This window comes from Agelaius phoeniceus, chromosome 19 (assembly GCF_051311805.1).
Source record: "Agelaius phoeniceus isolate bAgePho1 chromosome 19, bAgePho1.hap1, whole genome shotgun sequence".
NCBI classification, from domain to species: Eukaryota; Metazoa; Chordata; class Aves; order Passeriformes; family Icteridae; genus Agelaius; species Agelaius phoeniceus.
Genome location: NC_135283.1, coordinates 3,619,343 through 3,636,944, shown reverse-complemented (window position 1 = coordinate 3,636,944; position 17,602 = coordinate 3,619,343). Strand labels below are relative to the sequence as shown.

At 47.4% G+C, this 17,602-nt stretch overlaps 1 protein-coding gene across 4 annotated transcripts in view; it reads right to left on the bottom strand.

Annotated features, from left to right (window-relative positions):
- The window catches only part of SEPTIN9 (septin 9), a 167,276-nt gene that overhangs the window by 51,541 nt on the left and 98,133 nt on the right, over window positions 1-17,602 (bottom strand). For all 4 annotated transcript variants that reach the window (XM_077188234.1, XM_054645221.2, XM_077188235.1 and 1 more), the window contains one exon: window positions 12,825-13,484. In XM_077188234.1, the coding sequence (XP_077044349.1) occupies window positions 12,825-13,484 (660 nt within the window). The remainder of the gene's footprint in view (window positions 1-12,824; window positions 13,485-17,602) is intronic.

Here is a 17,602-nt window from a genome sequence, read left to right as displayed (position 1 = left end):
AGACAGCAGAGAAGTCACAAAAGCAGGGGCCTGGCCTTACTGCAGGAGATCAAAGCAAACTCTTTGTTTTATCTTGGCCAAGATAACGGATTTTATTTGCCTTATCAGCCTTAGGATGATTAACCTAAATGTGAGAAAGCTGGAGGATCCAAAGGAGCTGATGGGTGGGGAGCACGTTCCCCAGCAGCACTGCCATGGGCTCCAGACATGCAAATACCACAGGATCAACAGAGAAACCCTTGGCTCCTACACACCCCCCTCAGCCAGGGCTGTGCCTCCCTTTGCCTTTCAGCACCACTTGGATGAACACACATCCCACAGCAGGCAGGAGCACCCAGCCAGCAAAGGCACCTCTGTCCAGGGGCTGCCACAGTTTTCATCACAGAGAGGAAACACAGAATTCACAGAATTCACAGAATTCACAGAACCACAGAACTCACAGAATCACAGAATTCACAGAACTCACAGAATTCACAGAATCACAGAATTCACAGAATTCACAGAATCACAGAATTTACAGAATCACAGAATTCACAGAACTCACAGAATCACAGAACTCACAGAATTCACAGAACTCACAGAATTTACAGAATCACAGAATTCACAGAACTCACAGAATCACGGAATTCACAGAATCACAGAACTCACAGAATTCACAGAATCCACAGAATCACAGAATTCACAGAATTCACAGAACTCACAGAATTCACAGAACTCACAGAATTTACAGGATCACAGAATTCACAGAACTCACAGAATCACAGAATTTACAGAATCACAGAACTCACAGAATCACAGAACTCACAGAATTCACAGAACTCACAGAATTCACAGAATCCACAGAATCACAGAATTCACAGAATTCACAGAACTCACAGAATTCACAGAATCAAAGAATCCACAGAATCACAGAATTCACAGAACTCACAGAATTCACAGAATCTAGAGAATCACAGAATTCACAGAACTCACAGAATCACAGAATCCACAGAATTCACAGAATCACAGAATTCACAGAACTCACAGAATCACAGAACTCACAGAACTCACAGAATCCACAGAATCACAGAACTCACAGAATTCACAGAATCACAGAATCCACAGAATCACAGAATCACAGAATTCACAGAATTCACAGAATCACAGAACTCACAGAATCCACAGAATCACAGAATCCACAGAACTCACAGAACTCACAGAATTCACAGAATCACAGAATCCACAGAATCACAGAACTCACAGAATTCACAGAACTCACAGAATCCACAGAATCCACAGAATTCACAGAATCCACAGAACTCACAGAACTCACAGAATCCACAGAATCACAGAATTCACAGAACTCACAGAATTTACAGAATCAAAGAATCCACAGAATCACAGAACTCACAGAATTCACAGAACTCACAGAATTCATAGAATCACAGAATCCACAGAATCACAGAATTCACAGAACTCACAGAATTCACAGAATCCACAGAATTCACAGAACTCACAGAACTCACAGAACTCACAGAACTCACAGAACTCACAGAATTCACAGAACTCACAGAATCACAGAACTCACAGAACTCACAGAACTCACAGAATTCACAGAACTCACAGAACTCACAGAATCCACAGAATCACAGAATTCACAGAATCACAGAATTCACAGAATTCACAGAATCACAGAATCCACAGAAGTCACAGAATTCACAGAATCACAGAACTCACAGCACTCACAGAATCACAGAATTCACAGAATTCACAGAACTCACAGAATTCACAGAATCACAGAATCCACAGAATCACAGAACTCACAGAACTCACAGAACTCACAGCACTCACAGAATCACAGAACTCACAGAATTCACAGAAGTCACAGAATTCACAGAACTCACAGAATCCACAGAATCACAGAATTCACAGAATCACAGAATCCACAGAATCACAGAATTCACAGAATCACAGAACTCACAGAATCACAGAATTCACAGAATCCACAGAATTCACAGAATCACAGAATCACAGAATCCACAGAATCACAGAACTCACAGAATTCACAGAACTCACAGAACTCACAGAATCACAGAATCCACAGAATCACAGAATTCACAGAATCACAGAATCACAGAATTCACAGAATTCACAGAATCACAGAATCCACAGAATTCACAGAAGTCACAGAATTCACAGAATCACAGAACTCACAGCACTCACAGAATCACAGAATTCACAGAACTCACAGAACTCACAGAATTCACAGAATCACAGAATCCACAGAAGTCACAGAACTCACAGAACTCACAGAATCCACAGAATCACAGAATTCACAGAATCACAGAATCCACAGAATCACAGAATTCACAGAATCACAGAACTCACAGAATCCACAGAACTCACAGAATCACAGAATTCACAGAATTCACAGAATCACAGAATTCACAGAATCACAGAATTCACTGGCTTGGAAGAGACCTTCAAGATCATCAAGTCCAACCCAGCCCCAACCCCTGAACTGAACCCTGGCCCCCAGTGCCACATCCAGGCTTTGTTAAACACAGTCAGAGGCTGCTGAGGGTGCTCAGGGCTCACACCCAGCTGGAGCTCAGACCCCTGAGCCACAGCCAGGTGACCCTGCAGTCAGGCTCTGCTCTCTACAGACACACATTCAGCCCTGGCTCCCCCCTGCAAGGTTCAGGAGGTCAGCAGATGACATGGGTGGATGCACAGCCTCACCCAGACCCAGCCCAGCCATGCAAGAGACCTGCCAGGTCATTCAGGCCAGGGTCACTCTGCAGCTCAGCATGGACTCACAGACTGCTTTGGGTAGGAAGGGACCTTAGGGACCACCCAGTGCCACCCCTGCCATGGCAGGGACACCTCCCACTGTCCCAGGGTGCCCCAAGCCCTGTCCAGCCTGGCCCTGGGCACTGCCAGGGATCCAGGGGCAGCCACAGCTACTCTGGGCACCTGTGCCAGGGCCTGCCCACCCTCACAGGGAAGAATTTAATACCAATATCCCATCCAACCCTGCCCTCTGGCAGTGGAAGCCATTCCCTGTGTCCTGTCACTGCAGGCCCCTTGTCCCCAGTCCCTCTCCAGCTCTCCTGGAGCTCCTTCAGGTCCTGGAAGGGGCTCTGAGCTCTCCCTGGAGCCTTTTCTTCTGGTGGGCACCCCCAGGCTGGCTCCAGAGGGGCTGCAGCCCTCAGAGCACTCCTGTGCCTCCTCTGGACTCACCCCAGCAGCTCCACATCCTTCTGATGCAGCATCCCCAGCTTTGCCCTCTCCTGGCCTCAGACCCCAGGGAAAGGAAGTGGGGATGGAGCTGAGGGTGTTTCCTATGGGAAACTGTCCCTTTGCATAATGAAGCTGCACTGGGGAGGTCTCTGCTTTTCCTAGGAGCCCTCAGGGAGTTCCAGCAAGGCAAACAAATCCTCCTGGGCTGGCTGGCTGCAGTGGACAGCCTCATCTGCTGGGGTGTATCCTGCCCAGCTGGAGCTTCCACGTGGGACAGCATCCACACAGTGTGTGCCCATGCAAAAACACAGCCCAAAACAGAGCTCAAAATAAACATAGACCAAAATAAACATAGCCCAAAAACACAGCCCAAAACACAGCTCCTAAACACAGCCCAAAAACACAGCTCAAAATAAACACAGCCCAAAAACAAACACAGCCCCAAAACACAGACCAAAGCACAGCTCCCAAAAACACAGCTCAAAAACAGAGCTCAAAAACAAACACAGCTCAAAAACAAACACAGCCCAAAAACAAACACAGCCCAAAAACACAGCCCAAAGCACAGCTCCTAAACACAACCTAAAAACAAACACAGCCCAAAATAAACATAGCCCAAAAACACAGCCCAAAAACAAGCACAGTCCAAAACACAGCCCAAAACACTGCCCAAAACCAACCAAAAACACAGCCAAAACACAGCCCAAAAACAAACACAGCCCAATACAAAAACAGCCCAAAACACATCCTAAAACACAGCCTAAAACACAGTTGTGTTTTTAGTTAAAAACACAGCCCAAAAACACAACCCAAAAACACAGCCCAAAACACATGGCCCAAAACACAATCAAAAAACACACACAGCCCAAAACACAGCCCAAAACACAATCCAAAAACAACCAAAAACACAGCCCAAAATCACAGCCAAAAACACTGCCCGAAACACAGCCAAAACACAGCCCAAACACAGCCCAAAAATACAGCCCAAAATAAACATAGCCCAAAAACACAGCCAAAAAACAAACACAGCTCAAAAACACAGCCAAAAACACAGCCCAAAAATACAGCTCAAAAATAAACACAGCCCTAAAACACAGCCCAAAACACAGCCAAAAACACAGCCAAAAACCACACACAGCCCAAAAACACAGCCCAACAACACAGCCAAAAACACAGGCAAAAATACAGCCCAAAACACAGCCTAAAACACAGCCAAAACACAGCCCAAAACACAGCCAAAACAAGCCCAAAACACAGCCCAAAACACAGCCCAAAATAGCCAAAACCAAACCCTGCCCAAAGCACAGCCCAAAACAAACACAGCCCAAAACACAGCCAGGGTCAGGGCACACACAGGGAAGGGAGGCAGGCAGTGCCCTCCCCATGCACATGGTGTCCTGGATCAGGCAGTGTCTCCATGGTGGGACACATTTCTCTCTCCCACACATGCTCCCACTCTTCTTTCCATGTCACTGGGCCTGCAGGTCCAGATTTTTCCAGATTATCTCATTTTTGGCACCTGTGTTCACAAACTGAGACTCAGCGTTTCTCACTCGGTCCCTCCATTTGGAATCCTGGGCTGGAGGAATTTTCCCATTTAAAAAAAAAATAATAATAACAATAAAAAAACTATCCATAACCTAGCCTGAATCTGTCAGCTGGTTTAGGAGCAAACATTTCCATACAGCTTTAATCTCTTTGTACAGTTAAAGGGATGGAAATGGTGACTCACTGCATCTCCACTCAGCCCTGGGCTCTCCATCCCAGGGAGCCTGTCCAAATCCCTAAAACCCCTGCAGCCCCACACTTGGTGTCACCCCAGCAGCTCAGGACAGAAGAAAAGTCACCCCAAGGCTTGTGTGGCTTCACTTCTCCATCCCTGGGTGTCCATGGTGGGATGGGGGCTTGAAACTGCAGCTCCCACCACAACTTCCCAGCACACAGCAACAGGTACTTGGTTTCCACAAGGATTTCAGTAGAAGTCAAAGTTTGCTTCTTTCTATTCTTAAGTATTTTTTAATTGTTTAAATTTTAACCCAACTCTATGGGAGTTCTAAAGAAAAGTCTTTCCATAAGGGTTGTAGCTAGAAAAAAAGAGTGAAAACAGTTGAATTGCTTTGCACTCCTGATGTTGCCCTGCTTGTTGTGCAGCAAAATAAATGGGGGGACCAAGAGACACCTGGCACCCTGTGTGGCTGTCCCAAAAGGGCCATGGGACAAGGACTCCAACAAAGCTGAAAGCTCAGAGATGGTTCACTGTTTTGCATAGACCCACGTTGGGACACAGAGGAAGGTCACATCCCTGTGTGAGGTGTTTTTAATTCCCTTGATATACCTAAACAAGCTCCAGAGCATCCTTGCCATGAAGCCCAAGGGGCAGGAGAAGGAGCAGGGGTGGCACAGAGCCTGCCTTGCTGGCTGAGTGCTGTCCCAGGGTCCAGAGCAGCTTGTGGGGAGACAGAGAGGAGCATCAGATCAAAGCAGCTTGCACTGTTCATCAATCCAGCCCCTGAGATCCCAGAGCTGAGCCATCAACACAAGCAGCTGTACACTGGGGGAACTAGAAACAGACTATTAAACCAAAATGGAAAGCATGATTTTTTCTGGGGCCAGCAATGCCTTCCCCCCTCTCCAAGCCTGACCAGCACACATTGCAAGGAACAAGAGAAGGGCAAGGTGCTCAACCACACAAGCACAATGCCAGAGATGGGAGGCACAGTGCCAGGGGGATGCTGTGGCAGATCACCCATGGCAGATTTAATGTGGCTTTTCCTGAGGATTCACCTGTCCCTCATTCACCTCTCCATTGCACAAAACCAAACACAGCCCAAAAACACAGCCAGAAACACACACAGCCCAAAAACACAGCCCAAAAACACACACAGTCCAAAAACACAGCCAGAAACACACACAGCCCAAAATCAAACACAGCCCAAAAACACCGCCCAAAAACACAGCCCACAACATAGCCCAAAACACAGCCAAGACACAACCAAAAACACAGCCCAAAACACAGCCAAAAATAAACACAGCCCAAAAACACAGCCCAAAAACACACACAGCCCAAAAACACACACAGTCCAAAAACACAGCCAGAAAAACACACAGCCCAAAACCACACACAGCCCAAAACCAAACACAGCTCAAAAACAAACACAGCCCAAAAACACAGCCCAAAAACACAGCCAGAAACACACACAGCCCAAAACCAAACACAGCTCAAAAACACACACAGCCCAAAAACACAGCCCACAACATAGCCCCAAAACACAGCCAAGACACAACCAAAAACACAGCCCAAAACACAGCCAAAACCAAACACAGGCCAAAAACACAACCCAAAAAACACACACAACCCAAAAATATAGCCCACAACACAGCCCAAAACACAGCCAAAAACAATCACAGCTCAAAAACACAGCCCAAAACACAGCCAAAAACAATCACAGCTCAAAAACACAGCCCAAAAACATACAAAGGCCAAAAACATAGTCCACAACATAGCCCAAAACACAGGCAAGACACAACCAAAAACATAGCCCAAAACACAGCCAAAAACAAACACAGCTCAAAAACACAGCCCAAAACACAGCCCAAAACACAGCCCAAAAACACACACAGCCCAAAAACACACACAGCCCAAAACCACAGCCCAGAAACAGGTGGGTGTGTCTGGATTCAGCCCTGCTGCTGCCACAGTGATTCCCTGCTCCTCTCCTCGCAGGGATGAAGCAGCAGCTCCTGCCACACTGGCAGCACAGCAGGCTCAGCCCTGCTCCTCTGCCAGCACAGGGCAGGAACATCCTCCTGTGCCAGCCCCAACCCAGTGCCCTGGGACTGGGAGGGAGCTGCTGCCCACAGCAGGGGCCTGGGAGAGGTCACCCCCACCCACAGCAGCTCAGATTTTGGATGTTCACATTTGGTGAGTCCCGCGCAGCAAGGACAGCTTCCCACAGCGCCCAAGGCTGTGGAGTCAGAAACGGCCCTCACCCTGTTTTCATGGCTATTTTTAATTGTTTGTGCCTCTTTCTGCCCTCTGCACGTCCTCCCCTTGCCTGCCCCCACTGCACAGCCCAGCTCACATGGCTCTGGCAGACTCCAGCTATAGCAATCCACATCACCTGCTCATCCCATCCCTTTTCTTGTCCCAGCTGGGGAGCCCAGCCACACACAACCTCCACTGACATCTCCACTGGAGATTTTAGGGACACAAAGCCCACTTTGAGTGACACATCCCACCGGGATGGGTGCTTCTGTCCCATCTCCCTGTCAGAATGGCCCAATTCAATGTTACACCAGCACAAACGAAGCAAATGCTCCCCAGGGAGTGCAGGAGAGCACAAAGACTCAGCGAGGGAGAACATGCACTGGAAGGAACATTTCTTGCCCCATAAACACCTCCTGCTCTCCTCCCAGCTCGGGAAGCCCAGCTCTGGAGCAGGCTCAGCCCTCCCCACCAGCCCTGCTGCCCTAATGACGCTCAGCACTGAAATTGCTCCTTTCCTCTGTGGTTTCTCTGATCTGCCAAACTCCCTGGGACTGTTTTTCTCCTCTGACTGGCCTCTTCCTGCACAGCACGCTCTCCTGCATGCCTCCAGCAGCAGGGCAGGGCAGCAGCTGAGCCTGACAGCTGGGCAAGGCAGGAGAAGTCACCCCCACCCAGAGAGGGCAGCTGGAGGCGGCTGCATCCCCTCTCAGCTGTTTGTGCTGGACAGCCACCAACCATGGGATCCAGGGGTGCCCAGAGCCCCAGGAGCACCTCCTGGTGACCCAAACCCTGGAGCAGGGGCTGTCACACAAGTCCCTGCTGCAGACATCAGGGGCAGGGTCATTGCTGAGGTGCTCACAACACAAAGCACAGACTGCAAGCAGTTTCAGATGGTAACTCTTTATGATGGAAAATGTACTTTCTAATATAAAAAAATATAAAATAGATAAAAAATATATAAAAATATAAAATACACTTTCTAATTGTTTATATTTTTTTACTCTATTAGTTACAATAAATTAGCATAACACTATTAATAAAAAGTAACAGTAACTTCAGCTAACTTTCTAAAATATTTCACCTAGTTATAAAGTTCTGTATCTTTTTTTTTAAATTCTTCTTTAATTCTTCTTTAGTAACAGCCTTAGAGAGAGCTCTTTATTAGCTTCTTTTTACTTCTCAACTCCTTCTCACTCTTTTAACTAACAAGCTCACTCACTACTGGTCTCTGCTGCAGGGCAGTGGCTGCATTTGGGGGGTTGTGGTGGGGCCAAAGGTGCAGTGGAGCTGATGAGCATTGGCCACATGCCTGCACCCATCCGTGGGACATCCTGAGGATCCCTGAGCAGCCCCCCCAAAATCTCTCTGGGTTCTTGCACCAGCAGCAAGGAGAGGCCACACACCTGCCCAGCATCACCCATGGGTGGGTGTTGTGCACCCAGGGGAGGAGCACCCCAAAATGGGCTCCTGTGTGAGAGCAAACCAGGGCAATCCCAGGGCATGGCAATGGAGGGGGAGATGCTCAGGAAGGGGAAGTGCTCTGGCAGTGACCCTGGGCTGTCCCCTTGTGCTGACACACAGGGAAAAGGAGACAGAGCCCTCACAACCCCTCCAACTTTGTTCTTGTGGCAGTGGGGTTGGACCTTGATGATCTTTAGGGTCCCTTCCTGACAAGGTCTCTGGTGTTGAGATGACCCCAAGGTGTTGGAAAGTTTCTTTTTCCCAGCCCTGGCACCAAAGAAGAAATCGGGATTCCTTGGCTCTCATTCTCAACGTTGTTTATTTGCTCTTATGTATTAAATTCTCTTTCTGACCTGCTGAGATCTGTCCAGCAGGTTGGGTTGTGGCACAGTCCCTGCCCTTGGGGTGTTGTTGGTTTTTTATACTAAGAACTACCTGTACTTTATTTACAATAATTTTCCAATACCTATCACCTATGTTAGACAGTCTGTCTCTTCTCTAAACCAATCCAGAAGTGCCAACATCACTGCAGAAGATGGAGGACAAGAAGAAGGAGGACAGGACACACCCAGATTCCTCCATCTTGCCTCTTGAACCCCCATTCTAAAAACCCCAAAATTTTACATTTTCACCCTGTGACAAATTCCCTATCATTCCACTCAAACCCTTGTGGCTTGTAACTCTTCACACAAGGTTGGGAATTGTTTCCATGGGTTACAATCAAAGGCACAGGTGGTTTTGACCCCGTGCCAAGGTCTCTGAGCCCCCTGCCAGGGTCTGGAGCCCTCCAGGGCAGCCAGAGCAATGTCCTGGGTTCTGACACCTTCCAAGCCAAACCATTCTGTGCTGATTCTTGGAGACATTTGGACTGAAAGCCCCTTTTGTAGCAGAGCCAGGCTCGGGCTGCCAGGCCGACTCGGGACAGCTGGGCTCAGGGGTGACACTGTCCCAACAGCTGTCCCCCCGCTCTCCCTGCCCTGGGCAGCTGGAGCATTCAGCAGCTCAGCCAGAATTCTGCTCTTAAAGCACCAACCACCCATGGGGCTCAGGGCTGGGGCGCTCAGAGCAGCCCAGACCCAGCAGGGTGAGGCAGAGCACCCACCCACAGGGCAGGAGGGGGCTCCAGGGCACCACACACAGCAGCTGGGGACAGAGGGGGGCTCACAAAGTCCCCATCCTTGGGCTGGGGCTCAGAGCTCAGCTCTGCCCAGCTGGCCCAAGCTGTGAAAAAACCCAGCTCAAAAAAGCCATCCCTACATCACACACAGTAAGAAAAACCCACTTGAGTGCTGCAGGTTTGAGATCAGCTCCCCTGCTGACTCCTGGCTTGGTTTTACACCAGCACACACCACAGCCTGGCCTCTCTGCACATCTCTGTGACCACAGGAGAGGGGATGGGACCCCTGGTCCAGCTCCAGGGCCAGGCATGGACCTCCCAGGCCCTGGCTCAGCCACCCCAGCCCATCCCAGAGCCCCCAGGGTGGGGAGGGAGGGGGTGCCCTCCCCCTGACAACAGGATCCCTCACAGGAGAGAGCTCGTGGGCGAGGGAGAATGGAAAAGTAATTAACAGGTCTGAAAGGAAAATCTCCAAAACATTATGGAGAATAAATGACAGCTGGGAAGGGAGGGAAGCTGGCTTTAACATGGAATTAATTGAAAACAAGATAGAGCTAATATAAGCCAGGTCTCCAGTTTCATAGTGGCTCTGGTCCATGATGTTATTAGAATTTGTCTCCAAGGTCAAAAACCCTGACTTCTGCTAATGAAGAGGTGGTTCCTGCCCCACAACCACAAACAACAGCACCAAACAATGATATCCCAACAGCACTTCAGAGCCAGCACCTCTCCCACACCTCAGAGCCTTTCCAGGGCCCCGTGGGTCTGCACACAGGGCCTGAGCTGGCAGAGCTGGCATCTCCCAGCACCCAGGGGGCACAGTGCAAGGGAGAATGTGGCAGGATCACCCATGGCAGATTTGATGTGGCTTTCCCTGAGGATTTGCCTGTCCCTCATCCAGCTGAGGATCCCACGAGCTGTCTCCATGGCACAGGGCAGGTGGATTCTCTGGATGAAGCCCCACAATGATTCCCTGTTCCTCTCCTCACAGGGATGAACCACACTGGCACCAACCCCTGCTCAGACCTGCTCTGCCAGCATTGCCATTTCCTTTTCTCTTTCCATTCTAGAATTTCTTATTGAACTTGACAGCTCTTTCAGGCAGGATAAACCCAGGGGGAACAGCTCTGCCTGAGGACACATCTGAGCACAGATCCCTGAGCAGCTTTGAGAGGTGTCACCACAGGAGCTGAAAGAGCAGCACACAGCTCCTGCCACCTCCTGTGTGACACCTGGGGCAGCCACCACCCCAGCCAGGGCTGTACAGGGTAATGACACATCCTCTGAACAGAGAGAGACAGGGTATTGCAAATGCAGGGTCACCCACGAGGGGAGAGGATGGTGCATCTGCCTCCAGTTTATCAGAAGGATAATTTATTATTTTATTATACTACATTATTATATAATACTATAATAATTATATGGTATAATAAAGTATAATATATTATATATTTATAGAATATTATACTTTGTTATTATATTAAGGAATACTATACTATACTAAAGAATACAGAAAGGATACTTACTGAATGCTAAAAAGATAATAATGAAAACTCGTGACCCTTTCCAGAGTCCTGACACAGCTTGGCCCTGATTGGCCAAAGAGTGAAAACAACTCCCAGCAGAATCCAATGGAACAATCACCTGTGGGTAAACAATCTCCAAACACATTCCACATGAGCACAACACAGGAGAAGCAAATGAGATCAGAATTGTTTTCCTTTTCTCTGAGGCTTTTCAGCTTCCCAGGAGAAAAACCCTGGGTGAACGAATCATGTTCAGGGAATGTGAATGCCACAACATAGTTCTCCCAGGATTTTCCTGGGAAGCTGTGAGAAGCTGTGGGAAACTCAGAGAAAAGCACTAAAACAATTATCTCTCTTTCTGTAAGCCTTGTTTACAGCTATGGTTCTCCAGAGTGTGCTATTCATAGCTCACCAACAGTGGGAGAGGTTTTCACTTTGAGACCAATCAAGTCTCACCTTAGCGAGTCACATTACAAAATTTCATTATAAAACAACATTATAACAATAAAAAATAAAATAACATAATAATTGTTTTAATGCTTTTATAATCTCTCTTTCTGTAAGCCTTGTTTATAGATATAGTTTTCCAGTGTGCTATTCATAGCTCACCAATAGTGTCAGAGGTTTTACTTTGAGACCAATCAAAGAGACTTTGAGACTCACCTTAGTGAGTCATTATAAAATTCCATTACAAAATGAAATTTTAATAATAAAAGAATATAATAACTATATAACTACTATTAATTATTATTAATTATTAATAATATAATAATTATTAAATTATAACATAGTAATAGTAAAATATAACGTAATATTGATAATGTTAATATTAATGTTCTATAACACTAATAATTCATTATTCGATATTAATGTTCTATATCAATACACTATAATAAATTATAATAAACAGTTAATATTAATAAATAATAATTGAATATTAATATTTTAATTAGTATAATAATTATTAATTGTCAATATTAATTTATATTATTAATATAATAGTTATAATTTATTAACTAATTAATTTAATTTTTTGAATTAACTTTTTTATTAACTTTATTATTATTAACTAATAATCTAATACTTATAAAAATTATAAATATAATATATTTTAAAATTATAAAGATTATAAATCTATAAATATTTATAAATTTTATATATAAATATGTAAATATATAAATACTATATATATTTATAAATTAAGATATTTATAAATATAAGTTATATAATTTATAATAATTCTAGAATTTATAAATATAATAATTATAAAAATTATAAATATAAAAATTATAAAAATAATAAATATAAATTTATAAAATTTATAAATATAATAGTCATAAAATTATAAATACAATTATTATAAAAATTATAAATATAATAATTATAAAATTTATTAATGTAATGATTATAAAATTTATAAATACAATAATTATAAAATTATAAACTGCCTTCTGATCCACCTCACGAATCCTTCCACTCCATCCCTGCCCCGACAGCCCCGCGCACTCACCCTCGTCTCTCTTGGGCGGGCTCTCGGTGGGCAGCCCGTGTGCCTTTGTCTCTGCCAGGTGTGCCAGGGCGGGCAGGGCGGGCTCGCAGCTCTCGGCCGCCCTCACGCCCGGGCTCTCGGTGCCCTTTCCCCCCTGGCTGTCCGGGCGGCGCGGCGCGGCGTCGGGCACGGCGCCCGGCTCGGCGCGGCGCTGCGGCGGCTCGGGGATCTTGGAGGGCGGCTCGGGGATCTTGGAGGCCGGCGCCTCCGCCCGCCGCAGCTCCTGGGGCTTGCCCAGGGTGATCTCAGTCCTCCTGGCCGTGCCCTCAGGGGGTTTGTGGCCCACATCGGCTCGTTTGAGGCCGAACCGCGACAGGCCCGAGGTGGAGTTCTCCACCTGCTTGGAGGAGATGTCGATGGAGATTTCTGTTCTTCTGGACACCGGCTCGGGGAGTTTGGGTCCAGAGAGCTCCACCCTCCTCAGAGGGGGCTTGGGGGATCTTTGGACTGTGGGCTCCGCATGGCGCGTGGAGGGCTCCGAGTTCCTGGCGCCGAGTTCCTGAAACTTCTGCGTGGAGCTGGACACGGTGGACCTGAGGAGGGTGTTGGGGGCCCGTCTTTGTGGCGTGGAGGAATTTGAAGACTGATCTACCTCCTCGACCTCAAAGGATCTTTTCAGAGCTGAAAAACATGAAAAGTAGTTCGGGATTTAGTTATCGTCCACCTGAGTGCATCCAGAGGTGCTTACAGACACTGCACAAGGGTCAAAACTCCATTGCTGCTCCTTCATCCCAGGACTCACAATCCACTGAAGCAGCTGGGGATTAAAGGCCCTGCCTCTTCAGACAAGTTAAAAACCCAGCAATAAAACAAATCAAGGCCAGGAAACTCAGCCCCAGAGCAGAAATTATCCCCACACTCAGAGGGGAGCAGGAGGTCCCACCATGGTACGGCAGAGCAGAGCAGGGCACTGCATTTGGGGAAGACAGAGATCCAGCTTCCTTTTCTTTTTCTTTTTTCTAACCTATGTCACAAAAAAAGCAATGCCAAATTTCCTAAGAACTGGTGGTTATACTGTATTTGAACTATAGCTGAATCTCAATGCTCATAACACAATGATTCTATTCTTCAGCATGACATTTGCTGCCAGTTTATGACCTGCTTCTGCTGTCACTCATGTCTGGTGACCACTCACTCGCAGAACATTTTAGTTTTAAAATGTTGTAAGGTGAAATCAGTGAAACCAACCATTAAGCAGTATTTAAAATTTAAGTAACCTTTTCTATCCCACTGAGCTAATGAAGTGCTAACATTTTGCAAATAATTTAATTCCTTTCTTGCTAGCAGTTAAAACTACTAAAACTCCTTTACACAGAAAAAACTATGGGTTTAAATTAGTGACACACAAAATGGTCAGCAACAACACCTCGCTTTCCCTCTCACATCCAAAGGATGCACAGATAAACACAGGCTTTCCTGTGAGCACTGCCAGCAAAATCCAAGTTGGGAACAGGAAAACAATCCCAGGAGAGCACCAAACCCATACAAATGCAGCAAGAAAAACCAAAGGTGGCAGCCACAGAAGCTCATATCCTTAAAAACAAACCTAGAGACCACAAGAACCCAAAGACTGAAGTGTTTTGAGCACATGGACTTGAGACCCCAATACAAGGGAAGGGACAATTGATCCCTGCTCCTTACAGGACACAGGCAGGTATAAACAAAAGGCTGAACTCCACAGAAAGGGAACCACTGCTGGATCCCACTGAGAAGCCAAGGGCTGGAAATACCCTCTGATCCCCCCAGAACCCCCAGGCAGGCACAGGGACAGGGCAGGATAAGGGATCCCAAAGGAGCCTCCATGAGGCAAGGCTGAGCTGGTGTGGTGACAGCCTTGGTGTGGTGACAGCCACACTGCCAGTGGCCAGACAAGCATCAGCCATGAGTCCACCCATCCTTTACATCCACAGAACAGCAGCAGTGAGATTTAACCTTTAAAATCCTGGGCTTGAGATCCCACAGGACATCAGGCTGGTGAGGGGCTGGGAGCACAAACCCTGTGAGGAACCCCTGAGGGAGCTGGGGGTGCTCAGCCTGCAGAAAAGGAGACTCAGGGCTGCCCCCATCACTCTCACAGCTCCTGAAAGGTGCCTGTGCTCAGCTGGGGCTGGGCTCTTTCTCCAGCAGCACTGACACAACCAGAGCACACAGCCTTGAGCTGCACCAGGGGAAATACAGGTTGGATAGCAGGGAAAAGTGTTTTACAGAAAGGGTGATAAAGTTCTGGAATGGCTGCCCGGGGAGGTGGTGGAGTCACCATCCCTGGGTGTGTTTAACAAAGCCTGGATGTGGCACTGGGGGCCAGGGTTTGGTTGAAGGGTTGGGGCTGGGTTGGACTCAATGATCTTTGAGGTCTCTTCCAACCCAGTGATTCTGTGAATTCTGTGATTCTGTGGATTCTGTGAATTCTGTGAATCAGGATCCCAGGGAGAGAACTGGAGCACAGCCTTGCCTCATCCTAGAGGTCCTCCCACCCCAGGGGTGGAGCTGGAGAGGATCCACCATGCAGGATGCATCCATGTCCCAGGGCTGCTCTGAGCCAGGACCCTCCATCCCTCAGACACATCTGTTGGCTGGGCAGGAGCCACCTGTCACTGCTGGGTCCAGCTGGTGGCACAGGGAGGGGGGACCATCCCCATGGCAGCCACCCAGCTCTGCTCCAACACCCAGCACATGTCACCTCCTCTGTCCTGGCAGCAGGGGCTGGCACAGCCATGGGCACCTCCCCTGGCACAGGGAAACCAGAGATGGTGAAGAAATCAGGGCTCTCAGAGCTGGGGCTGTGTGTCAGACAAGCCACAGCAAGGGGAGACTGCAGGGCTTAAAATGTGGGGATACAGACTTTGGGCTGCTTTCCTTTTGGGAGGAATACTCCAATATGAACCCAAATATGAACCCCAGGCTGCAAAAGCAGCATGGCTGGGCCCTGAGGGGCCTGAGAGCAGGAGCCTCCCCAGGATGTTCTGTATCAGTGCCCTGGCAGGAGCCCCTCTGTGCTCAGGGACAGACAGACGTGAATGGACACACACCCACTCCCCCAGGGTGGTTCAGACCCCAGCATGGGAACTGCTGGGAAGCAACAGGAGTCTGGGATGGGCTCCCAAGGGCGGGTACTGTCACAGACATCTTTTATGAAAAATCCTTTCCTTAGGAGTTTTTTCTCCTGAGAAGCTGAGAGGCCTCAGGAATAAAATGTAACCAATGGTTATCTGCTGCTGTGGAATGCAACAGGTGCAGCTGGGATTGGTCTCATGTGGTTGTTTCTAATTAATGGCCAATCACAGTCAGCTGGCTCGGACTCTGGTCAGTCACAAGATTTTATTATCATTCCATTCTTTTTCCTTTGCTTGCCAGCCTTCTGATTAAATCCTTTCTTCTACTCTTTTAGTATAGTTTTAATATAATATATATATATCACAAAATAATAAATCAAGCCCTCTGAACCATGGAGTCAGATCCTTGTCCCTTCCCTCATCCTGGGACCCCTGTGAACACCACCACAGGGTACCAGCTGGAGGGATGCACAGAGAATCCAAGCCCAAAGTCAGCCTGATGGGAGCAGCATCATGGATGCTCTGTGGCTGTGGGGAGAGGAAAGCACCAAAGCACAACACTCACCCCCCTGTAAACCCAGGAAGGGTCCTGTGATGGTGTTCACAGGGGTTTGATGTTGAAGGAAGAGACGAGGATCTGACCTTATGTTTCAGAAGGCTTGATTTATTATTTTATGATATATATTATATTAAAACTATACTAAAAGAGTAGAAGAAAAGGTTTCATCAGAAGGCTGGCTAAGCTAAGAATAGAATTAGCAAGAATGATAACAAAGGTTTGTGTCTCGGCTCTCTGTCCCAGCCAGCTGGGCTGTGATTGGCCATCAATTACAAACAACCAACATGAGCCCAATCCCAGATGCACCTGTTGCATTCCACAGCAGCAGATAATCATTGTTTACATTTTATTCCTGAGGCCTCTCAGCTTCTCAGGAGGAAAAATCCTACGGAAAGGATTTTTCATGAAAAGATGTCTGCGACAGGGTCCCACAAAGGGCACCTCATGACAAAATGCTCTGTTTTGCATCTCAGAAATATTCAGACACTGGTAGAAGAAAGGAGGGAGGCAATAAGGAAAATGAAAACTGCTTTTGGTCAGATTTATCTGGTTTCTGATTTCCGTGGAGCTCTCCCAGCTATGCCATCACCTGCTCTCAGGTGCAGCACTCCCTGCCCTGCAGCCTGCACTTGGCACAGCTCATGCACTGCAGGTTGTGTCCAAGTCACAGCTCTCAGCACCACAGAATAATTAATTCAAAAAAAGCCCCACACTGGAAAGCTCTTTACATACATGTGTTCAAACTCTCAGGTCTCCAACCCTCAGCTGCAGCTCTGACCTTCCAGCACAGATTTTCCACAGTTTCCCCTCTCCACCACACACTTTATCCAGAAACAAACATTTTAGCTGGGTTTTTTTCCCAAAACCCCCATGTTTAAAACAATGCAGCAGCCAAGCCCAGCCTGCAATTTGCTGGAAACAAAGGAAGAGGAAGGGACAACCCGACGGGGAGCCCTTGCCTGGCCTTGAGCAAAGCTGGGTGGGCAAGAGCAGCAGAGGACACAGCACTGGTGGAACCACACTTCTGTCCACATCAGGCTCTTCAAACCAGCCAGCTCAGTCTCCACCTCTTCCCCTCAACAAGCAGCTCTCTGACCTCCTGAGAGACAGAACAGGGTAAATGCTCT